The 26,387-nt window shown below is 34.7% G+C and overlaps 1 protein-coding gene across 2 annotated transcripts; it reads left to right on the top strand.

Annotated features, from left to right (window-relative positions):
- The first annotated feature begins 1,088 nt into the window (after positions 1-1,088).
- Positions 1,089-26,021, top strand: LOC121423585 (receptor-type tyrosine-protein phosphatase alpha-like). 2 transcript variants are annotated; one of them, XM_041618954.1, is made up of 19 exons: positions 1,089-1,726; positions 4,336-4,557; positions 5,143-5,252; positions 7,796-7,959; positions 9,916-10,003; positions 12,666-12,742; positions 13,409-13,445; positions 14,011-14,108; positions 14,862-14,984; positions 15,440-15,594; positions 16,617-16,752; positions 17,078-17,227; positions 17,793-17,892; positions 18,464-18,543; positions 19,475-19,615; positions 20,542-20,670; positions 21,677-21,843; positions 22,106-22,241; positions 23,142-26,021. In XM_041618954.1, exons 2-19 carry the CDS (start codon positions 4,394-4,396, stop codon positions 23,319-23,321), a joined length of 2,235 nt encoding a protein of 744 aa, XP_041474888.1. In that variant the 5' UTR covers positions 1,089-1,726; positions 4,336-4,393; the 3' UTR covers positions 23,322-26,021. The 2 variants fall into 2 exon arrangements, with proteins under 2 accessions (XP_041474888.1, XP_041474887.1); XM_041618953.1 differs by having other exon boundaries at positions 1,090-1,726; positions 4,311-4,557.
- Positions 26,022-26,387: the final 366 nt, after the last annotated feature.

The raw sequence follows: 26,387 nt of genomic DNA on the forward strand, positions 1-26,387 counted from the left end.
AGAGGGAGAGGAGATGAGAAATAGATTGAGATGAAATTATAGGAGGATCGAGGAACAGGCATGGGAAATGAATTTGATAGAAAGAGGGGGAGGGAGAAAATGGATTGATAGTTTATTAAAGAAGAGTTTAGAGAAGAGGGGTGAGAAATGGAGAAGGTGATTATAGCGATGTTAAAGTGCTATCATGGGATCATAAGCATCGGCCTACAGGGGGCGCTATTTCAATATCACCGCAAATACCAATCAACTGCCACAAATGACAATCATTTCCTCAAAGACTTGTTACTGTATCAAATCTAATAGTTTTTAAAATGGTTGGTAGTCAAAGACCTCCATATTAAAATATCTGTTATGAAATTATTTTTTGTAAACAGTGAAACATGTATGCAAATGTGTGGGCGCTTTTCGGAACCAATTAACTTAAAACATTGGTGCAATTTTGTAATACTATCATATATTTTTTAATTGCAGGGTGAAGTTCTTTGAACAAAATATATAAAACGGGAGAGGATGGTAAAAATACTTTTGGGTTATGACAGACATGCCTAAGGTTTACTAAATTCTCTAGAAAGAGAATTATATAGTCAACCTCATTCCGAAGGAAGTGTTTGATTATACATATACCAAAAGGAGCTAGGACCAATATAATAATTCTGTTAGTGACTATTCAAGTCTATCCGACATTAACAAAAAGCAATATCAGCCCGACTTCTGGTAGATTCTAACCAATTAATTGTTCAATTTCGACAATTTATTTTTATTTTATTTTTTTTCTTGTTGGGGGGGTGTCGGTCGCACACGTTGGAGCCTATCGGCACGCCTATACGCCACTATGTCCGCGGCGTCGGGGGCCCAGGAAGGCTTGGATATTTCCACGATCAAATACACCATCTGCCGCAATAGAATTAATATAAATCGAAACCTATCATGTCTGTATCTCGAGACTAAATGCGATATTGGTTCAATTGACATAACTGTCATGTTTGAATGAACTTCTCTCAGTATTGCCATTGAATCTAGCTCAGCAGAGCATGCGAACAAAAGAGCGAGGCCTCGCCCCTCGGTCGTCCTGCAAATGACAATAGGCATATTTTTGTAAAGGTTGCACGTCACAGCTCCAATATGCTCATGGGGAATATATATTCTATGTACACTCCATGTACAAACATGATGCACAAACACCAGTGGATATTGGATTATATACTCTGGAAAATGTAGGAGATACGCGTCGGACTGGATTGTGAACCAGGATGTAGTGGGAAAAAAATGACCAGGTTATATTTAGGCGCGGGGAGTGGATCTCTAAAATTAGTGAGTTGATTTGATTATGATCTAGAGATGATTGAGAATCGGAACGCTGTGATTAAGATAAAAAGCGATCACCCCCTTTTTGAGGACGGAAGTTAAGTGATAAAAGTGACCGGAGCCAAAGGCAATTGACTGAGGACTGCTTTATGTTTTGACGTGAAGTACACAACATTTTACATGTTTGAACGCGATAGATCGAATCGCCATACAGGATGTGTGAAGAAGATTTTTTTAGTAGTTTGGAAACAGGTTCAAGTTAAGATATGGACGGAATTTACCTTTTAACTAATAATATTCGTCAAAGTGGACTGCACTAACTCAGGCCGGTGAATCCCCTCTCTCGTTCGTTTCTTCGTGATCCATAGGCTGTAAGGATATGTACATGGAAGATCTCGAGCCGCTTTCTTCAAGTTGAATAGTAAGATTTTAAGATCATGATTAAATTGTTTTGATATTTAATTGATTGCTATTCAAACACGAACGATATGCAAAGAAAAAAGAATCGAAATTAATGGCACATATATGCTTTCAATTACTTTTTTGTTTTTGTTGGTATTTTTTTGTTTGTTTGACAATTCCAGGTCTGGGATATATAATAAGTTCATACATGTGTAAACATCAGGGTGTCCTAATAGTAACGAACGTGTATATATATTCTTGTTTTTATGAATGTTAGTAAACATTTGGTTTCGCGTAACTTGGATTCTTCGAATTTTTCCTTTCTGCTCATCGCCTATTTTTTCCATACATTCTATCACTTTCGTGATCATCATCATCGTCGTCGTCGTTGATACTTTGTTATTGTTTATTGAATATTTTAGAAATAAAAAAATCATGTTATTATTATTGTTGGTATTATTATCATTATTATTATTGTTATTATCATTATTATTATTATCATCATTATTATTATTATCAATATTATCATCATCATCATTATTGTTATTATTATCATTATTATTATATTATTTTATATTATTATTTTTTTTACTATCATCACTTTTGTAATTAGTGTTATCATCATTGCATCTCATATCACAAGATATAATTATTAGGCCAAAAATAGGCCCTTCTTTATACAATCTAGCCCCCAGAGATGTACATGACATCTGTTATGTATTGACAAAAATGTTATTACAAAGCATGCATAACCACAGTGAAAGGTCAAACTTAAAGTGATTATGGTCTATTATAGATAATGTTAGTTACAGCATCCGATTTGAAATCTATGCAAGTTCAATGAACCCTTAAAAAAATCATCGGGTCATATTGGTTTATGCATATTATAGTCATGATATTGGAAGGGTTTTGGTGACATTTATTCTAGATTTTGTATCCGTAAGGGCTCCAAATCACCGGAACCGATCCCTTGATCTGACGATCACTTCCGGATCAAGTAGAAAACAATAAAGAACAAACAATTCACTTAATCACCATTAAAACTAGAATCTGAGGTAGATGATCAGAACATTACGGGTGAAATGGCCCGTTGCTTTTTTTCGGGATTCAATTAGCGTCCTATAAAATTATGGTCGATTTCAACTCAAATAAAGCAGTTTCTTTGCTAAATGTTCATGGAATAAATCACGAATCACGAATTAGTTCTAATTTGTTACAATAAACTGTGCAAATATAATGGAAACTCTGATCGGAAATAGTTGCTGAGACATGTGACCATGATATTTGACATAATGGTAGAATTTATATAGTTCTAACACTCTATGAAACTGGCCCCTGGTTGGTCATTTAAAGAAAAAATGATGGTAATATGTTGTGAAATATAATATTTTGTATTTGCCACGTGTTAAAGAGGTGTCTAGGTTGATACCGGTTAAAGCTATAGGTAAAGTTATCATTTTATTTTTTGCACTATCGTCATGTTCGTTGAACATTACCATAATGACAGTTATCAAAATGGACACACCGTATTATTTCCTATGTCCAGCTATTCATTGTACATGGAAATACATTTTAAGCCATGGGAATACATTAGATGAAGATACATTTTGCTTAAGCCAAAAACGTCTACTGACTTGTTGGTTTTCAGGGAGGAAAACAAGTCTGCCAATCTTTTTTATTTATGCCCCTCCCCCCCCCCCCCGCATTCATTGAATGCTTGGAAGCTGCTGGCCTCACCTGAGAGATTTCAACACGGTCATTATGAAAAGCCCTTTTGTAGAATATGTTAATGAATGCAAGGCTGGAAAAGGGTTGTTTTTTTTCTCATAATATGACGCAGTCACACCGACGAAATTGACAACAGATCGGCCAATGCTTTTATTGAGATTACATGTACGATATTTCCAGCAGTGGCGTATAGATGGGGGCCTCCTCCCCCCCAAAAAAATGCAAGCAAGAAAAAAGAGAAAGGGAAAGAAAAGAGGGAATAGTGAAATATGATATTTTTTCCGAATATGTCAAAATCAATCACAAAATTAGATTTTCGTAATAAACTTGGAAATTTTGTTCACCCGCTTCGCTCACTCGCAACTTGTTAGGAATTTTGCCCAATACGACGTACGTGGCCCCCTCAAAACTTTTGGCTCATTGCGCATCTTACGCCACTGATTTGTAGCAGTACTTAGCGTAATGCGTATGGTTGCAAAATTACTCAAATGTCTCATTTTAGCGAACGAAGCGAGCAAGCAACAATATTTAGACCTGTTGCGTTTAGCTAAGTTTGTGAAAGGTTTCGACAATATATTTAGTAAATAAAATAATATTTCACGCTTCTTTCCTTTACCTTTCTTTCATTTTCTTTTTTTTTTTTATTGGGGGGTGTCTTGAGCTTTTTTTGGAGGGGGAGGGGAGGGGGGTTGGTAATGGACACCAAGCCCCTATCTGTACGCCAGTGATATGAAATCGGTTGGTTAGAGTCGGTTTCGTTGGTTAGACTGTAACAAAATGTCTTTTGTAGTTTTGTAAATGAAGATTAACAAAAGAAAAATAGAAACTCTTTGTTTTCAGACCTCTATATTTGGATTTCCTTTTATTCGTCTCAGACACTTCAATTTGCTTTATATACAGGCTCCTTGGTCAGACTTACAGTTGTAAATACTTCTTGCCATACACTACAAGCTTGACAATGACGAATGCGAACACGACCACGGATAATCCATCATCGCAGACCACGGATAATCCAGGAGTGTCGGCGTCGGATGATCTCATCTTCGGGATATGCGCAGTCATTGCCATCATTATTCTGTTCGGCATCATCCTAATACTGGTTCTTCATCTGTGGAGAAACACGTAAGAACGATTTTTAGCATTAACCCCCCCCCCCCCCCCCCATAAGTATCTGCATGTAGATCTCCAATACCCTGAACTGGCTATTAACAATGAATGTGACAACCAAATATATTCAGAACACTATGTGATCAGTGGATAAACATACGAGGCCTACAGCAGATGACAATTCAGCCACTTGCCAAATCAAAGTTTCCATTAATGTACTGTATGTTAACGAAAGTTACTTTTATAAACAGTGGCGTCAACCCATAGATGGGTGCCAAAAATAAGGCCAAAAGTTGGCATGATAAGTGTATAAAATTTCCACTATTCTGGTATTCTGATCACCATGTCGTTTTATTCATGATCACTCCCACCCCAGACTCTAGACTCAGCCCCCTCCCCCTTGAAAATCGCTCCTCTTCCCCTGTTTGCGTTGAAGTTAATACACATCTGAGGGTTTATTAAGTAACTCATTGAAGACACGACGTTTTATATTTTACATGTTAAAGAGAATTAAACGGAACTCCTCGTAATTTCTTTTTTAAAATATCATATAACGATAATGAACATTGGTTTAATCTCGTTATTTTGACCACTGTATAGGAGAAAGCGACAACATCTGATCTCGGGCCAAACTAAAGATGACCCGGAAGCACTAGAGATGACCATGGCCAAAACGAATACTGATGCAGAGGCGATGGTCAATGGAAATGGTGAGGTCAAATTAAGAAATGTACTTCTTTTACTAGTAATTCTTTTTATGAATGAAACAGATATATAGATGTTTTTACATGAAGAGGGGAAATGGTTGTAATCAATGATGTATAAATAATTTAAAGACAATTAAGTGCACAAGACACGAGCCGTTAACAGTGAACTATAAAATAAGTACAAAAAAATGTTGAAACTTTCTGGGCCGTTTTCATAAAAGTCTTCAAAAATTGCCTTGAAAGGACTCACTTTATATATATATATATATATATATATATATATATATATATATATATATATATACAGTGCGTCCCAGAATAAACGAAACCGAGATTTAGCAATCATTTATCATAACTTAATCATAAATATAATAGACAAATGACCTACCAATTTAAAGCTTAGAATCTCTTCTTTCATATGATATTACTTAGGTTATTTCTTATTCACGCATGAGTGAGCAAAAACAATTTGAAAAAAGGATACCAAAAACTCATTTAGCGGGGGGTATCTGGGTTTCAAAAAGAAAACCACATTTCTGAAAAGTTCAATATCTGCTCTTTAATTTGGTACCAAAATTACAGAAAATGGTCAAGAAATAAAAAAGCTCTGGTCATTTGAAATAAGGCTTGTATTTCCATAATTTCATGAGATAAACGTGTTTTCACCGGTTTCCTACAAAAGCTTTCGCATCGTGAACAAAAGATTTAATGCATGGCTGATCGTCAACAAAACAGAGTGTCGAGAGGGTTTGAAAGCCAGCCTGGAGAACCTCTTCATTTTATGAAATTATTGAAATTCAAGCCTTATTTCAAATGACCAGAACTTTGTTATTTCGTGACCATTTTCTGTAATTTAGGTATCAAATTAAAGAGGAGATATTAAACTTTTCAAAAATGTGGTTTTCTTTTTGAAACCCAGATACCCCCCGCCAAATGAGTTTTTGATATCCTTTCTTCAAATTGCATTTGCTCACTCATGCGTGAATGAAAATTAATCTAAGTAATATCAGATGAAAGAGGAGATTCTAAGCTTTAAATTGGTGGGTCATTTGTCTATTTTATTTATGATTAAGTAATGATAAATGATCGCTAAATCTCGGTTTCGTTTTTTCTGGGACGCACTGTATATATACAAATGATTTTGCATTTGTCCTTAATTAAGATGTAATTATATAATATTCACATGATGCAGTCGGCAAATTTACGTATTGATATAATGCATGATTTAGTAGCAAGTGGTATTGCAGCGACATGATATTATCATAATATTGCGGTTTGCTCTCAAAGCGACCTTCTCTGTAGATATGCAATGTCAATATACAGCAGTGAATGATCAATAAATCCTAGCGTTGTTACAATAATTTAACCATTAATCTAAATATAGATCCATATGTAGGAATGATTTAAATAAAACCACATGTGCTTATTAAACCAGGAATATAGCTTGGGACATATTACTAATCTGGATGATATCCACGTTATTATGATATTTTCTTGACAATAATGCTCTATTAATCCTTTGTTGTTATATCTTCTTTAATTCATTTTTTAAATTTATTTTTGGATCTTGTCCATTCATTGTTAGTCGGACCCATTTGAGTATTTGAATCAGTTTCTTTTTTAATGACTGGCAGAGGCATTTAAAATTATATTAATGAAATCAACCAATAATGATTTGATCTCTGTATCATCTTTTATCTAATCTATCACTTTATCTGTAAGTTTATATTCTAATTGATTATTTGTTTCCCTTATTGATCAATATAATTATTATCATTTGTTCATAAAATTAGATGTCATATAATAAATCGTCCATTTAATATTACGGGTAAAATTCCTGCATAATAAACAAAATTAATACAGAGATCAGTTGACTGTTCGTTTTTGTTATAATTATATTACACGATGTCGATTTCAGTTCAAAGTTCAAGTACTTTGATCAAAAGTATAATGCATATAATATTATCTTCGTTATTTTATTCATTCATATTATGCAAATATTGAAACACTATATGTTTGTTTGATTGCGTTTTTTTTTTACAGACGTGTATCAGAAATGTTTATAACTCACGTCTGGACCGACCTTTTAAAAGACCTTCACTATAACTCTGCATCATTCACAACTTCCCCATGTAGCTCATTTTTATTTTTTTATACAATCACTGGTGTACAGATGGGGGCCTTGGGGCACTTGCCTCCACCCCCCCCCCCCCAAAAAAAAAAAAATAACAATAATAATAGTGAAAAATAACACAATCAAGGAAAAAAGAAGGTGAAATATGATATCATTTTCTAATATTATGTCAAAATCTATCACAAAATTGGATTTATATCATGAAGATGTCGTAATTTTTGCTCGTTCGCTTCTCTCTCGCTAATTTTTAATAATTTACCCGATACACCTCATCTGCCCCCGCCCTTAAAGTGTTTGGCTCATTATGCAACTGTATGCAAAAATAATGCATGTTATAAGATCGAAGTCTATGATTTTCATTTTTCTTTTCTATTCTATTCTTTTTTTATCTTATCTTGCAAACTGTTTGCAGGTTCTGCTTCCCACGGCAACGGGGAGAGGGTTCTGAGCTATTACCATAATTACGAGAAAAGTACACTAACTGGGGATTCCAAGCCCTCTGGTATTTCTCTGGATGAATTCACCGTTTATGTTCACAAAAACAGACAGTCCTTAGAACTCATTGAGGAATTTGAGGTCAGTGCATGTGCATTCAAAGGAGACGAATGATGGTATTTCTTTCATTGTTAATTTTGATATTATTATGAGAGAGTTTTTTTTTTGTAACGGTGTTTTTGTGTTTTTGGTGCGAATGGCAGAAAAGCAGGTTGTATGGAAACTTTCGGTGTAAATGCGAAGGGAGCTCGACTGCTGCGTAAACATCGAAACGCGGTGTCTGCACAAGTTTAAGGTTGACTGTGCTTGGGCATCATGGGAAGGAGGGAGAGAGAGAGAGAGGGGGAGAGAAACAGACAGATAGATAAACAACAGAGACAGATAGAAGAAGAGACAGAGAGAGGGGGCGGAGGGTCGGCGATATTGACGTTGATGGTGGTGGTGGCTTGTTAATGCAAGTCCACTTTATTTTCACTGTGTCAAAATAATTTAAATATAATTATATGACAAAACATATGAGGTCTCGCTTTACCATAATTACAACGTTAAACATATACGTATTATATTATTTCTATCACAGTGATATTAAAAAAGTACAGCGCTAGACAAAAAACTAACATGCTTATAAAATCGTTTATTGGACAATCGTTTGGGATTGCTTCTGCTAATATAAAGTGATGATAATGATATGAAATATATTTGATTACAATTTGAATTGTTCGATAATAATTGTAATAAGTAGTATCAAAACTCAGCGATTAAACAATGATTAACTGTGTCTACATCGTACGAATGCATCCCTTTCCTGTTAGATTTGTTAAACTTTAATGGAATTACAAACATTCTAACCCTTTCAGGAAAATAAAGTGTAATGCACGTTGACATGAAGCCAGAGTTCCAAATAGGCTAATTAAATTGTTAGTCATCTACTATAAATCGAAGATGACAAACAATTGGTCGCAACTCAGTTTTTGCCCTCTTTGGGTTATTCGGTACCAAAGTAATTATTGAAATCTACGAAGAATTGTACGATTATTATCAATATATGTTCTGAACACCATCAATTTCGTGTAAAGCAAAATGACACTTCACTTATCTCAATGCAGAAATAATTGGTGGAAATATGAAAACATATAACATCACATTACTGAAATAAATCACGGTTTAATACGTGATGCCTTCTTTGCAATATACTATGGTGTATACAAGTTAGGGGGATCATAATTTAACAAATAATATGAAGAAGAATAACTAAAAATTATTTTGAAAAGTAGGTGCAAATATTTATTCTGAAATATGAATTCTATGATGATGGAATAATAAACCGCATGCTCTACAGTCACAAGGGTGGTGGGTAGGGGGGTGTAAGCAACATGCAGACTTCTCACCAATGGATTATCGTGAATTTGAAGGGGTATTAAGATATTGGAGAAAGTTGTCAAAGTTATATTGTTGATGCATAGTTTTCTATGAATTATGATACAATGCATTTCATATGTTATTTACTTTGTTTATGTATTTGAAAGTACGTGGAAGTTATATTTCTTCGTATTACCTTCATTGAAGGACCGATAGGGCCTATAATAATCTTGCAGCAAACAATTATTTCATGAGAAAGTCTTTTGAATCAAGGTCAATTTTCAAACTGTTATCATACATCTAGATCTGGTACATTAATGTAAACTTATCTTTGTAAAACCATGAAATCTTAGCTCAAAATCGATAATTCTGATGATCACTAAACAGAAAAAATCATTATGTTTGACACTGTATTTATATTGTTCGAAAGATACCCGACATTGATGGAATTCTGTGCTTATTTTGCTTGTTTTTCTCAGCAATTACGCATTTTCTTCCAGAGATATTTGGCACATAATTATTTTTTTCATTTATACTGTACATATAAACACTTTATACTATACATACAAACACTTTCATTTGATTCTGTTCGAACTAATTTTGAGATCGTTACCACAACTGGTATTTTTAAACTGGTAACTTTAAAACTGGTGAATTTTCGAATTATATTTTTTACAGGCTCTTCCAGGTGTGAATGCAGAATTACAAACCTATGCAAAAGAAGAAGAGAACAAACCAAAGAATCGATATCGAAACATTCTTCCATGTGAGTGACATCTCTATGGTGATAGCGTAGATGTGGATGGGTTACCATAGCAACAAACATCGCCCTCCCATCTCTTCTGATTCCCGCTTCTAAATTCTCCCTTTCTCGTTCAATCATTATATCTCCCCCCTCTCTCTCTTTGACTATACCTATCTATCTATCTATTTATCTATCTATCTCTCTGACTGTCTATATATCTATCTATCTATCCATCTATTTATCTATCTATCTGTCTGACTGTCTATATATCTATCTATCTATTTATCTATCTATCTGTCTGACTGTCTATATATCTATCTATTTATCTATCTATCTGTCTGAATGTCTATATATCTATCTATCTATCTATTTATTTATCTATCTGTCTGACTGTCTATATATCTATCTATCTATTTATCTATCTATCTGTCTGACTGTCTATATATCTATCTATTTATCTATTTATCTATTTATCTGTCTGACTGTCTATATATCTATCTATTTATCTATCTATCTGTCTGAGTGTCTATATATCTATCTATCTATTTATCTATCTATCTGTCTGACTGTCTATATATCTATCTATCTATCTGTCTGACTGTCTATATATCTATCCATCTATCTATTTATCTATCTATCTGTCTGACTGTCTATATATCTATCTATCTATCTATTTATCTATCTATCTGTCTGACTGTCTATATATCTATCTATCTATTTATCTATCTATCTGTCTGTCTAACTGACTGTCCGTTTGTCTGTCTATTGTCTGTCTATCTGTCTGTCTATCTATCTATCTATCTATCTATCTGTCTGTCTGTCTGTCTGTCTGTCTGTCTGTCTGTCTGTCTGTCTATCTGTCTGTCTATATATGTCTGACTGTCTATATATCTATTTATCTGTCTGACCGTCTATATATCTATCTATCTATTTATCTATCTATCTGTCTGACTGTCTATATATCTATCTATCTATTTATCTATCTATCTGTCTGACTGTCTATATATCTATCTATCTATTTATCTATCTATCTGTCTGACTGTCTATATATCTATCTATCTATTTATCTATCTATCTGTCTGACTGTCTATATATCTATCTATCTATTTATCTATCTATCTGTCTGACTGTCTATATATCTATCTATCTATTTATCTATCTATCTGACTGTATATATATCTATCTATCTATTTATCTATCTATCTGTCTGACTGTCTATATATCTATCTATCTATTTATCTATCTATCTGTCTGACTGTCTATATATCTATCTATCTATTTATCTATCTGTCTGACTGTCTATATATCTATCTATCTATTTATCTATCTATCTGTCTGACTGTCTATATATCTATCTATTTATCTATCTATCTGTCTGACTGTCTATATATCTATCTATCTATTTATCTATCTATCCATCTATCTAACTGACTGTCCGTTTGTCTGTCTATTGTCTGTCTATCTGTCTGTCTATCTATCTATCTATCTATCTATCTATCTGTCTGTCTGTCCGTCTGTCTATCTATCTATCTATCTGTCTGTCTGTCTGTCTGTCTGTCTATCTATCTATCTATCTATACTCTCTCGGACTATATTTATCTATCTATCTATCCATCTAGCTATCTATCTATCCATCTATCTATCTGTCTATCTATCTATTTATTTATCTATCTATCTATACTCTCTCGGACTATATTTACTTATCCATCTATCTATCTATCTATCTATCTATCTGTCTATCTATCTATTTATTTATCTATCTATCTATACTCTCTCGGACTATATTTACCTATCTGTCTATCTATCTATCTCCCACTCTATCTCTATACTCTCTTTCAACTCACATAACTGTCACTTAAAACCGTCCTGCACTGACAGTGTGATTACTTTGGGTATACTTGCTCATATTTTCTATTCAATTTACATACCGTTATTCACTGGACCATTAAATTAACTCAATATAGCGAGGTGGTTTGCATACTTTATTTATTTTTTTATTTATTTATTTATTGTTTCATGTGTGTTCACATCATCCACAATCTCATATATGAAAATACAGTGATACATGTTTATTACATAAAGACAATATTACGTAAAGAAAATATTACATAATCTCTCATTAACAGAGCACACAAAGGTCTTGCAACATAAGCTTGAAGCTTGAGTCATTACAAAACCATTATTTTACGCTAACCAGAAAAAGAAAAAAAAAACTGATGAAAGGGTATAGATGAATACAGGTACATGTATATACAATATTTACAAAGAAGTATACAGAGAAGATGACACAAGAATAGAAAGGAGGGTACCCCAATTTATATAAGAATATATGCATAATTTGTCAAGCAAATACAACGACATGAACTATCTTCGAAGAAAACATTATATGCCTACATTTTCATCATAGTTTCGAGATGAGCATGCTCTTACTGATCGTATTTTTTATTTTTATCCATAAAATTTATTGATAAAACAGATACATGGCTGATTTAAATCTATCATGTTCATGATTTTCAAATAATTTATATATCTGACATTACGCAATTGATCATTCTGCAAAGCTGTTATAGAAAAAAGTGTGTAGTATTTAGTATTGTTTCACATGAGTTAATTTCATTGATGTTCGTTTATTAATATCTTTTCGAGTAATATTTCTTTCTCTTTTTTACGCTTGATTTAACAGATAACAATTCTCGTATTGTGTTAGAGGTTATAGACGAAGACCCATATTCAGACTACATTAATGCATCCTATATAGACGTGAGTATTGTTTTATATCTTTTTGATGTCTCTTATTATTTCCTCAAATAACTTGCATGATGAAATAGTGATGATGCATGATGATGATGATGATGATGATGGTGGTGGTGGTGATGATGATGATGATGATAATGATACTACCACTGTTATTACTATATGATTTTTATGATAACCATGATAATGATAATAATGATGATAATGTTTGGGGCACCAGCAAAAATTTTGAGTCACTTAGTGAGCGAACGAAGCGTGCTCAGTTGCCTGGTATAGGCCTACTGACTAATAGAGGCATTTAAAGGACAGTGCCATTAAACGGATATGTATCTCACTGATTAAATAATGCGAGCGCGAAGCGAGAGCTGATTTTTTTTTTTATATTCACACATTAAGGGACATTATAAGCTAATTTTTATAATCATGATACGTATCTGTCTCGCTAACAAGCAATGCGAACGCGAAATATTAATGCGACTGTGATGAAACATAATGAACGACAATGATTTCTCTTCTACCTGTAATGAATCTAGAGGCCTTTAATACCTAGGATATCACAATTCCGATATCATCAACCATTTCCCTCTCTCAGTCTTTGTTGTTGATTTTCGCTCTATCCTTAATGATTCATTCGTTTCAGAATAACCTTTTCTCTTCTTTGCATACCTACAGAGTTTTACCAAAGAAAAGGCGTACATAGCTTCGCAAGGTAAGAATAATTTATGTTTAACTAATATGATATTAATTAGGTTAGTTAGATATTATGAAAATCATAATTTGAACACCTTCATTCGACATAGACTCACATAGCAATTTTATTCTTAAACCATGTTAAATCTAAATTGTTTCATCTTGTAAACAATTTTGTTATTGCTATATTTTTATCGTACCATATAATTCTATATAATCCTATAACTGGAAATGAATATTATGTATACTTTAGTTGTTTTTTTTTACGAACCTTGCATCTAAAATGAAACATCTTGCAAATTCAATTCTAAATAGTTTTAAATGTTGATGATGCTAATATCATAATCCCTAGAATCCAGGAATACGGTAAATCGGGGTAGGTTAAATTAAAATTATCCGTGATGAAAAAGGATGTTGTTTTGGTCATTGACAGGCCATAGTTATTCATTATAATCACGATTCTTTCATTGTTATTATTTGCGTGGCTTCACATATGATTGGGAGCATAAACTATTCTTGAATACTAATAATCTTTCCTGATATTCCAATTAATCGATTTCCTCTCTCCTCTTTAATCTTCAAAGGTCCAAAGAAGAACACTATCAATGATTTCTGGAGGATGATATGGCAGGAAAACATCAAAGTCATTTCCATGGTAACAAAACTTGAAGAAGGTCTTAAGGTGAGTCTTGATTAGATCGACCTTTGTAGGAATCTGTACTATTTTTAAACGATAAGAAACCATGGCATCTATTTTGGCCCTTTTTTATTATTACATTCCTGCTTTTAAAGAAAAAATGTACATAAATTCTAAACTCCCAATATGAACATTTCAGAAATGATAACGCGTGCAAAGGTGTAGCTGTCACGATCGTGTTGCAATAAAGAATTCGACCCGGTGTTTCAAGCACATTCAAGTCATGTTGCATCTATTTTGCAGTAGGCCTTTACCTTTGGAATCGTAATGTCTAATTGCCTTTTTTACGAGTGTGTACCGGGTATTACTTTGAATTATTTCTTTCTAACGATTTGAAATTGAGCATATCTGTATCACGTTGATAAAAAAGACACACTTTGAATTTGGTATGAAGCCTGCGATTACACTGCAAGAACTCTGGTGTTGATTTAACACCAGCCTGGAATCTATATATGTCCACACACCTGCAGAGAAGTGTTAAACAACATCAGTTTCATTTTGGTCTAACACCAGATAGGTGTTTGTACAACACGAATTAGTATTAAGACAGCATCGGTTTGATTCCAAACTGGTGTTGTTTCAACACTTCTCTGGTGTGGACATATAGATTCCGGGCTGGTGTTAAATCAACACCGGAGTTTTTGCAATGTACCGGTCGCAATCCGAAGCTTGATGACTTCTAGTGAATGATGGGTTTTTTGTTGTTGCTGTTCATAACAATATTCCATATTTTTACAGGCAAAATGTGAGCGTTACTGGCCAGACATTGGAAATGATGCCAAATATGGTGACATACACGTCGAATCGAAGGAGAGAGAGGAAAGAGATTTCGGAGTCATCCGAAGCTTCATTATATTCAAGGTATGGATGACACTTGATTTGATATTCACGAAGATTATTTTCCTTAAAAGGCCATAAAAGACAGTTTCACCAATTCAATACATACACTATGCCAAACAATGCATCTTTAGCACTGAATACAATAATTATTTAATTAATTGATAAATAAATAAAGATAAATAAAGGAATGAATAAATAAATGAATAAACAAATAAATAAATAGATAAATGAATAAATAAATAAATGAACAAATAAATAAATAAATAAATAAATAAATAAATAAATAAATAAATGAATAAATGAATAAATAAATAAATAAATAAATAAATTGATATCACTGTGTTCTTGGCGTCTTGATCCTCAGTTTCCTTCGATCAGTGCACACATATTAACCTAAATTACTATTTGAAGATACCTCTTTAAAGTATGCTCTCAAATTATCGTCTTTTCACCTGTTTTCTGCTTTTGAACTATAGGATTCTGAAGAAAGAAGACACGTAACCCACTTCCAATTTACCAAGTGGCCTGATAAATCCGTTCCTAAGCAGACGTCACTCTTCTTAAGATACATGCGAGAGGTGAAGAAGACCCATCAACTGGACGACTCAGTCCCTCTCCTAGTCCATTGCAGGTACGTCCAATACGTCTAAGGCAGAGGCGGACCCAGGATGTTCCAAGGGGGCGGTGGGGGCATTTTTTCTAAGAAAAAAAGTCAGAAAAGATCTGACAACCAAGCTCTTCACCTGATGTATGTTCTAGGGCCCCCAAAATGGTCACCTTACATCCGCCACTAGTATGTATGTCGACGATTTCGTATCGTATCATGCTACCGCCAGGGGCGGCGCCACAGGGGGCGACTACCACCCCTTTTAATTTGTCAATGTGAAAAGGTGGAGAGAGGGGGGAGGAAGAAAGGGAAGAAATAAGGAACAAAGAGTATAAAAAGGAGAGGTCTGGATAAATCTATATACTCCTATAATTCAGTTGAGAAGAAAATGAGGTCACGTATATTTAGGTCGTCTTGACCCCCCCCCCTCCTCTCCCCCTCCCCTCTCCTTTCAAATATCGTGACACAGCACCTGGGCAGTTTTTGGTAGACTTAAGGTTAGACGACACGGGGTCGGCATGACTAACATCAGTTGCCCCGATGACAATTTCGAGGCGACGTCAGTCAGGCCCATGGGAAGATTTTTTTAATGTGGAGTTGAAAATATTGAAATAAAAGAATTTGTCGTCGGATAATTCAAATGATTTGTTGTAAGATGTTCGATCGTCGCAGGGCAATGATCGATGAGTGAAATTAAATGTTTATGTTGTGTTATTTGACGGCTGCGTTTATTGGAATTGAATAACGAAGTATCAAGCAGTATATTATACTTAACTTATGACTATCTTATTTCCGTTTATGTAATCCTCATTTACTTTTTACTTGTATTTAGTTGTAATTTTTAAACAGGACCACAAGGAAGATCATTTATTGAATGGGTTACCCTGGAAAAAAATAATGGATGAATAAAAAATAGGATGAAATATGTGACCAAGCTGAATTTCCTTAATGGACAAATAAATAAATTAAATTGAATTGAATTAAAATCAAAGATGTATCATTGTAAAATCTTTCTTTGATACAACTTTGGTATTATGATTTTCCAGTGCTGGGATAGGTCGTTCAGGTGTTCTTATAGCAATGGATAGCGTGGTCGACCAGGCCAAGAAAACTGGTAAGGTCAATGTCCATGGATTCGTTCAGGCGATGCGAGACTGCAGACAAAATATGGTTCAAACAGATGTAAGTATACTTCTTTTTTTATTCTTCAATTTCTTCAATGTGTTAAATCTGAATGTAGTGTTTCGATAGGGGTTCATTAAGGTGATGTAATTTTTATTTTCAAATGGATAATAAGGATATTTTAAAGTAAAATTACCCCTAAAATCAATTTATGCTCTCTTTTTCCTTCCCTGTTCGTTTTATATATTTTCACTATTAAAAAAATCACTGTAACGCCGCTTCTGAGCTTCAAAACCTACCTCCGTTGTGGTTGTGATATATACGTTGATTGAAACCGTAGAGAAACCCATACTCAAATATCCGCCTCAATCGATCCCACACACAGGAGCAATACGTCTTCCTGCACGAAGCGGTTCTCGAGTCTTTGGTCTGTGAGGATACCCGGATACCCGTCGAAGAATTTGATATCCGGCTTCAGAAGCTGAAGCAGCAACCGTCAAGAAGGGGTGATACACTACTCGCTAAGGAATTCAAGGTGAGAAAGAGATGTTTATTGTCTATAAATAATTTTTAAAAAGTTGCCAAATGGTCTTAAATTGATAAATTGATCATTTTATTCTTCACTAAATTTTGTACTGGTATTTTTGGACGCTATACAATTACAATTTGTTTTTTCAATAGACTGTACAACATCATGAAAAGGGAAGGCGTACAGGATGAACCAGTACACGCAGCATGTGCGGGCTTTTAAAGTCGTAGAAGTGTAGAAATAATATATCTTCGCATGCAGAAATATGGTATTTAAATTGCAAATTTTATTTGACAAAATTCTATATTCTACAATATTGTCTATTGTTGACTCTCGCGACAAAGGCCATTCTTATATAAAAGAAAATTGCCAGTGCAGCCAAAGTGGTCGTTTGTCTTTTGGTATATGGTTTGGCTGCCAAACCATACCAAAAGACAAACGACCATATAAAAGAAACCTCTAGTTTTCATAAATAGCAGCAACTACCTTTCTCTGGATCTCCTTTCTCATCAATTATAAAAATGAAGTTAATGATATTTTCTCGTGTTGCCCTTTTCTTACTTCATTTCAGACGTTATCCAAGATAAGTCCGGATCCGACTCCGCTTGCTATCCGAACCGGTAGTAAACTGGAATGTCGAAAGAAAAATAGAGACAGTTCCATACTACCCAGTAAGTATTCTTGTTTTACTCGATAAAGACAACACTGTAAAAACTATGGTGTTAAAACTGACACCAATTGGTGTTAATAGAGGACCACACCCTGAGGTGTTAAAATAACACCTTAGAGATTGAATATAACACCAAAGAGTGTAAATGTAACAACCATAGGTGTTGTAATAACACCTGTAGGTGTAATATTAACACCACCAATATAGCACCGGTGTAAAATAACTGGTGTGGTCCTCTATGTACACCGGTTAACACCACAGTTTTTGCTGTGAAAGCGTGTCAATATTTCAGTTAGAAAAGTATTGAAGTAGTTCAGAACTTTTTCTGTAAAATATCTTATACGTGGTACTTGATATTATTCAAATTTATATAATCTACCATAATACACACGCTACAGTTTATTTGGCATGTTTAAAACCATTCTCAGTTCCTCAATTTCATGTTTTTCTTTTTCGACTTTCTATTTTGAATTAAAGTTTAATGTTCGAAAAAAAAGTAAATGACATTATAATTTTATGCATTGAAATATTTGTACAATGTCATTTCATACTCTTTCTTTTTTTTTCTCCAGTTGAAAGAAACCGTGCAATGCTTCAAACATGGTACTCAAACGAACCTTGTGGAGACTATATCAACGCTAGCTTTGTAAAAGTAAGAAATCATTGGTCATGTTGGTGTAATTTTTTGTATTTTCACGGCATATTTATTGTTTATTGTGTTTACTGTTGTTCAAATGATTTTTAATGCAGATATTGATTAAAGTTTCCAGTTCCTTTTCAGATTTTTTTTTCTATGTGTTTCGCATAGTACTCCTTAATTCTCGTAAATGACGGTTGTGTGATGTTTCATAATAATAATAATAATAATAATAATAAAGGTATATTTACCCAGGGTAGCCACTTCAGTTCCGAAAACTGTTCTCCCAGCGGGCCCTGCTATTATTACCCGGCTAAGCTAGGCTACCTTCTCGGTGCACACAGCTTTTTTTGAGGAATTACTTCCTGCCGGTACCCATTTACCTCACCTGGGTCGAGTACAGCACAATGTGGATAAATTCCTTAATGTGGATAAATCCCTTAATGCAAACGTGAACATCAAAACTTCAAGAGCAAACTCAATGCTTTGTCAAGATCTAACAGCATTTCTCTTATCTCTGAATTAGATCACAATGACGGGAACATATTACATCTAATTTTGTTTTATTGATAATACATATACATTGAATTATTCTTCGTTTCTTCATAACTTTTTTGGTGTAATTTTTTCCTTTTCGTCATCATCTTCCCCTCTTCCTTTCCCTTTTCTCCCCCTCCTCCTCCTTCTCGTTCTTCTTCTCCTCCCTAGTGCGCAGGTGGTGAATTTTTCTTCTTATTCTTCTTCTTCTCCTCCTTTTTCTTATTCTTCTTCTTCTCCTCCTTTTTCTTCTTATTCTTCTTCTCCTCCTTTTTCTTCTTATTCTTATTCTCCTTTTTCTTCTTATTCTTCTTCTTCTCCTCCTTTTTTTCTTCTTCTCCTTCTTCTTCTTCTTCTTCTTCTTCTCTCCTCCTTTTTCTCCTCCTTCTTTTCACTTTCATAAATCCAGTCACAAGGAAACGGTTCTTCACTGTACTACATTGTAACGCAGATGCCACTTCCAGAGACTGTTATTAATTTCTGGTGTCTAGTATATGACTACAAGCCAACAACTATCGTCATGCTAAACCAACTCGACAAAACCGACTCGGTGAGTGATTTCCAAGAATATAATTATTAGGAATATGTTTTGCTACTTTCAGATTCAAATTTCATGAAAACCCATTTTATATAAACCCATGAAAACCTATTTTATATAAACCCATGCTTCCCCATATAAGATAGACTTAGTAATTTTGATTTGATCTGGTATATATTTTTATGTGGAAATAAATACAAGCAACAAACAAACCAAAAGGCGATATTTCTTATTATAACTGCGTTTTAAACCGCATTTATACTATACGGAAATTCTAAATACTAATTCGGAAATTTCGTAGTTGGACAAAAAATGCCATATATCTTTATGCCATTTGCGGGGACTATAACTATAACCTAATTGTGCAATGTCCAATTTGACGTGGGTTGAATATTCCGATTTAATATTAACCATATCTGTGATGGAAATCATTTTTGTCCTCGGGTCTTACTCTTAACCAATATAGGAGCAATGTCCTCTTATAGATTTCATTACAACTCTACCGATTTGTATTTCCCGTTGCGTTGTAACTGTTTTAACTATTTGATAAATCATGGCGAAATGAAGATAAAATAAGAAGCAGCATTATTACAAAGTATTCGATGAAAATTAATGTTTATGTATGCAAAATAAACATTGTTTTACCTCGGCTTTAGCACGGCTACCCTGATCAGGCGCTCGAGTAAAAAAAGGCAGGGTAATGATTTCTTATATATACAGTTCGGCAAATGTAGATAAACGCATTGCCAGAGGACAGTTCGGCAAATGTAGATAAACGCATTGCCGAAGACAGTTCGGCAAATGTAGATAAACGCATTGCCAGAGGACAGTTCGGCAAATGTAGATAAACGCATTGCCAGAAGACGAGAGTGTTACGGTGGGATTCGAACCCCAGACCTTGTGGTTCATAGTCCGTTCTTATTATATCATTTGACTAGACGATAGCTCAGTATTGGCCTGATGGAGGTTCGGTCCAGTATGGGCCGTTCACAATATCTACAACATCAGTGGAGAAACACATCGGTATGATCGTCAGGACGTTACAGGTGCAACTCTCAGAAACACAGGTTGGTGTAATTACCAGGTTGATATTTCATATACACTGTAAAATCTGTGGTGTTAAAACTGACACCAATCGGTGTTGATAGAGGACCACACCCTGAGGTGTTAAAATAACACCCTAGAGATTGAACATAACACCAAAGAGTGTAAATGTAACAACCATAGGTGTTGTAATTACACCTCTGGGTGTAAAATTAACACCACCAATTTAACACCGGTGTAAAATAACTGGTGTGGTCCTCTATGTACACCGGTTAACACCACAGTTCTTGCTGTGTAGCTGTTCGTAAGTTAAGAACGACTTTAGAACGACTGGTGAGCCTTTCTTACGCTTTGAATAAACGCCAATGTAAATTTAATGGTCAATATCATTTCCCACGAGAAAAGATCACTAGTCGTTCTTAGAGTCACTTTTAACTTACGATCAGCTTTATGAAACACCCCCTGAGCTGAAATTAAGATCAATACACCCTAGATTGATTTTTTTATTCATTAGTTTATCTACTTAACATGATTGATATCATTTATTATCATTATTTGAGGCAATTGCTGTACTACTTGAAGCAAATCTCCAGTCATGGCAAGATGTACAGTCTAAATTGATTTATAATCATATGAATATTAAAATTGAAATTCATTGACACAGCTTCCTTTCTAGAAGTGATGCCATTTTTTTTTGCAGTGACGTCACATCAATCCTGTATGATTGGAATACAATTTTAGACACATTTTTCCTTCACTGATATACCAAATGCCTGCAGTTAGACAGAATTGTGATGTCCGTATGTGAATTGCAGACGTGGACTCCCATTGCTTTCGAAATATTATTGATTTGACAGAATACAAAGACAATATTGGTGATATATGAAATGTGACGCAGGTGATTTAAAATATGCAACTGAGTGTTTGATTAATGCAGTTATTACAGTCTTTCATTAAAAAAAGAAAACATAATTCTAGTTCATGTATCGTGTCTATATGGATGATTATTATTTTTTGTACATACAACAGAATGTGCGTGTAATCCGCCAATACCAGTTCCTTGGTTGGCCCGGTGATAACAAGCTCCTGAACGATCAAAGCAAAGGACTATTAATACAACTCATACAGGATGTTTATCAGTCATCATCAGTATCATCACAAGATGACAACCATTCCAACGTTTTGGTCCATTGCATGTAAGTTTGAGGTATTTTTTCTTCTTTAAAACACTGACGTAATAGTGAATCGGCAGTTTGTTGGGGGAAATATCAACATGTAGTTATAGAGTTTATAATTTTGACTGTAAATTACGTTTGCTAATATCTAATGGGACAGAGGGGATATTTGCAGTTGGAATTACTCACACTGACAGTGTCTGACACTTCTTAGCTCAGCATTTGTCATTGGGATTTTTACCATCTTCAGTTTATTCCCTTTTCTTCTTGTTTTTCCTCTCAGGAATGGGGCTGGTCGTAGCGGTGTATTCTGTACTCTCAAGGCATGCATGGATCAGGTCATCGAAGAGGGCGCTGTCGATGTCTTTCAAACCGTCAAAACTCTTCGGGTGGATAGGATGAGGATGGTCCACACCAAGGTTTGTCAGTGTTCTTATTGATGAAGATGATAACGATTGTGGTGATAAAGCTGGGGGTGACGATGAGGATAGTGGTAATGATGATTAAGGTGGTGGTGGTGGTGGTAATGCTGATGATGGTGATGATAATAGTGGTAGTGGTGTTGATGGTGGTGTGATGATGATGATGGTGATGATGATGATGATGATGATGATGATGACAATGGTGGTGATGGTGATGGCGACCGTGATGGTGGTGGAGTATATTGTGACAGTGATGGTGGTGTGGTGTGATGATGATGACGACAATGGTGGTGGTAACGACGATGGTGGTGGCGTTTTGATGATAAGGAGGATGATAGTGGGGATGATATGACGATGATGAGGATGATGATGAGGAGAGTGGTGGAGTATATTGCGATGGTGATGGTGCGATGATGATGACGATGATGATAACGACAATGGTGGTGGTGATGACAATGGTAGTGGTGTTGGTGATGAGGAGGATGATGATAGTGGGGATGATAATATGACGATGATGAAGATGATGATGATGATAATATGACGATGATGATGATAATATGACGATAATGAAGATGATGATGATGGTCAGTGGTGGTGGTGGTATCGACATGCACGGTGGTTATTATGGTGATGGCCGTAATGCTATGCATACGTTGCGTAAGAATCATTATATAAGGTTTAGTTATTCAGATTCAGTGATCATGGTGGTGATACAGAAAATAGAGATGTCATAAAAAGGTCACAATACTGACAGTTTCCATAGACATGAAATAATGTGATGTTAATGGGTTTTGTACGTTTACTATGTCTAGTTTTTAAACCAAGAATACGTTAAAATCAGGAAAATCACTAGATAATGAAAAAAATATATTGTCACCCTTTCACTATCTACAACAGGAGCAATACCTTCTCTGCTACGAAACCATCCAAGAGTTCCTCAAACAAAGAGAGGAAGGTGATAAAACGGAGGATGAAGTTGATATCGGCGAGGAGGTCGATAGCAGTACTCAAACCGTTGACAATATGGAGCTGGAAACAGGGCACGTGTATCAGAATCAAGCATTCATTAAGGATTGATATAGGGTAGCGATCTCCCCACTTATTCATCGTAAAGAGCATTTCGGCAGAGTTTCATGAACAATTGTTGTCGTGAACAAGTCAAATCATTCAATTTTCCTTGATTTCTTTTTATGGACTGCGAAGCACTGATCATCTGGTAAATGTCGGATAGAACATACACTGTGGGATAAGACATCAGATAAATATTTTCATGAAACCTTCCCCAGGTAGTTTCATTAATGAGAATATTTGGTTTTAGATTTTGGGACTTCTATTTATAGCATTTTCTTGTTCTAATTGAAGAGAAAGGGCTGAAAATAAAACCGACAATAGACTACCATCAATTCATCGCATCACATTAGTACACGAGCAATTACTTTCTCACGGCTGGACATTGACCTGGATGTTAGCATTAAATTTATACATTCATCTGATTCGACAACTATTTAAAAAAAAACATCATTGAGCAGACATGACTGATTTTGAAGAATAGCCAATCAGAGAAGAGAGGACATAAGGACTCGGCAGAACTAACAACCAATCTGAGAGGACAGAATGAGAAGACATCATATTGATTACATCTCATTGATGAGACGACTTGATGAAGCATTGACGGATGCTTTTAAGTATTCAGTCAAAAACTATAGGATGATCACATTGAAAGTGATCACATTTTTTTCATTGGGTACAGGGTCATTTCCGGTGTGAGTGTGTTATCTTTAAAAACGTAGTAATTAGATCGCGACTATGACATTACACAATGTCACATAAATGTATACATAAATGAAAGATATTTTTCTGTTTGCTGTACCACTTCCGCGTATTACTATTATGTCTTTATATCTCCGACAGTCCCCTTTGCCCTGTCTGTCTTTATATATCTGTCCGTCTCGCGTTATGTATTTATCTTAAAATTCTTTTTTTAATTGAGAAAAAGCAGTACTATAGTATTACCTCCTAAGTTTAATTCATGTGCACATATATTTTGTGTAAATTTTTAAACTGAGTTATTGTATAGGAGCGCGTAAAAGAGATTAGTGATTCGGTGATAATGTAAATAGAGGAACACCCTCAAAAGTAAAGAGGCACTTTTCATAAAAGGTATGGCAATATGCCATGTTTTTTGAAAGGGGAAAGGAAAGGGGGACATGCCCCCGTCCTGGATCCGTGGCTGCATTTGATATTGTTAATTCTCCATCATGTTATCAATTAAGCTAATGGTTCCCTTTTTCCGTCTCTCGTCTTTCGTAATCCATGCAGATGAAGGCTGTTTTCCTAAGCCTTCCTTAACCCCCCCCCCCCTTCGTCCCCCGACCCGAAAGCTCTGATCGACGTGAAATTTTGCAAAGACGTTTAAAGCAATTGTAAAATGTGTCGCTAGTTATTTTGTTTTCGCCGACGAAATTTTGCTGTATTTTGTAAAATAAGTTATACAAATTAGATGCATATATCATTATATTGTTACCATTGTCCTCGAATTAAATTGTTTTAATGCCAAATCTTCCACACAATAGATATGATTTCCATTGTATACAAAAATTTCGAACTTTTATTCATTCGTTTATTTTATAGTGTTCTGTAACATATTGTTATAATTTTTAATTCTTATGTATTTAATGATTTTAGTGAATGGACGTGTTCCAGAATTTCATTTTATCAATTTCAAATGATAATTATAATTTAAATTGTTTAGGATGTGCACTTAGCAATTTTTTGTGGCAATTTATAAAAATCAGCTTATACAATTTGTTTGTACACAAATTCCTGTAGAATGCCGACATGCAATTAACTTAATACCAAAGATGCCTCAAACCTGAAGAAAGAAATAAAAGGGGGGGCCAACACGATAACCCCACGTGATGGCACAAGCCTCCCGTCGTCAGCTTCAATTTTACAGTGGTGATGGAAAATGATCATACAAATCTGAACTTTAGCGACACTTGGAAGTCCAATTTCATCGACATATTACGCAGTATTTTTCTAAGTCTGTTGCAATTCGCTTTACTACTAATAATAATTATAATAATAAGATAAAGATAATAAATAAGTTTTTTATATTGCACTTTTCCTATAATGGCTCAAAACGCTTTACAGCATATTGTTACCCCGGTCATTGGATTCATTACAATCCTGCACAAAAGTGCACACTTTCCACTCCCTGGTGAGCATTCCTTGCAATCATCGCAGCCCTTCGCACGCAGCATCATAATGGCGCTGGCAAATTCGTACTGTACATACAATAACTTTTACATCCTACCGAGTACCCTCTTAGTACCTGGGTCGAGAGTGGCAAAGTGTAGATTAATGCCTTGCCAAAAGGACGCTAGACCGCGGTGGAATCGAACAAACGATCCTCTGTTCCCGCTGTTTACAAGGCAAGAGTCAGAACCACGGCTCTTCCACTACTTACTATTTCTTACTATATTATTCATGTCGGACTTCTAAACTAGGAAATATATGACTATTATGGATAGAGATATACTTTTTTATAGAAACTTCTGAAATATATTATGTATATCTGTACTCTGTTAGGAAAACGACGTATACTATATAACCAAGAAGGCACATGGAGTAGCGGGTGACTTTTTTTTTTTAGAAATGTGTTCGATTACTTTTATTTTCAACCAGTGGTATATTGCTTCAATTCATAAACAAACACGATTAATGACAAGACAAATGATTTTATTCCGTGAATTTACCAAATAATATAGGCTAGAAGATAAATGATGATGATTAATCGTAGTTCGAAACTGATCAAATTGGAAAAAACATTGTTCCATCTGTCCGTTTTGAAAATTGTTATGATTATGTTCAAAGCTAGCTCAGATTTAGATAGAGATATATTTGAATACTTATTTTCAATTATTTTATTTAGATATATTATAAATGGGATCAATCACATTTTGGATTCAATTTGAATCCTCCGCAAGGCTTTGTAAGAAGGGGGCCAATATATACAAAAAACAATAACAAAAACTGATATCAGGTAACTACAGCAATTATGGTGTTTGTCTACCTGAAGAAGCATTTGCCAACAAATTTTTCAAAGATGCACACATGTACATGTGCAAACAAAATGTATAA

The sequence above is a fragment of the Lytechinus variegatus genome, chromosome 11 (genome assembly GCF_018143015.1).
Source record: "Lytechinus variegatus isolate NC3 chromosome 11, Lvar_3.0, whole genome shotgun sequence".
Taxonomy (NCBI): domain Eukaryota; kingdom Metazoa; phylum Echinodermata; class Echinoidea; order Temnopleuroida; family Toxopneustidae; genus Lytechinus; species Lytechinus variegatus.

Bases quoted from the DNA above. Each gene is read 5' to 3' on its own strand.
- LOC121423585 (XM_041618954.1), top strand. From the start codon at position 4,394: ATGACGAATGCGAACACGACCACGGATAATCCATCATCGCAGACCACG. The intron at 18,544-19,474 runs GTAAGAAATCAT...TCATAAATCCAG, and splicing joins TCAACGCTAGCTTTGTAAAA to TCACAAGGAAACGGTTCTTC. The intron at 22,242-23,141 runs GTTTGTCAGTGT...TATCTACAACAG, and splicing joins TGAGGATGGTCCACACCAAG to GAGCAATACCTTCTCTGCTA.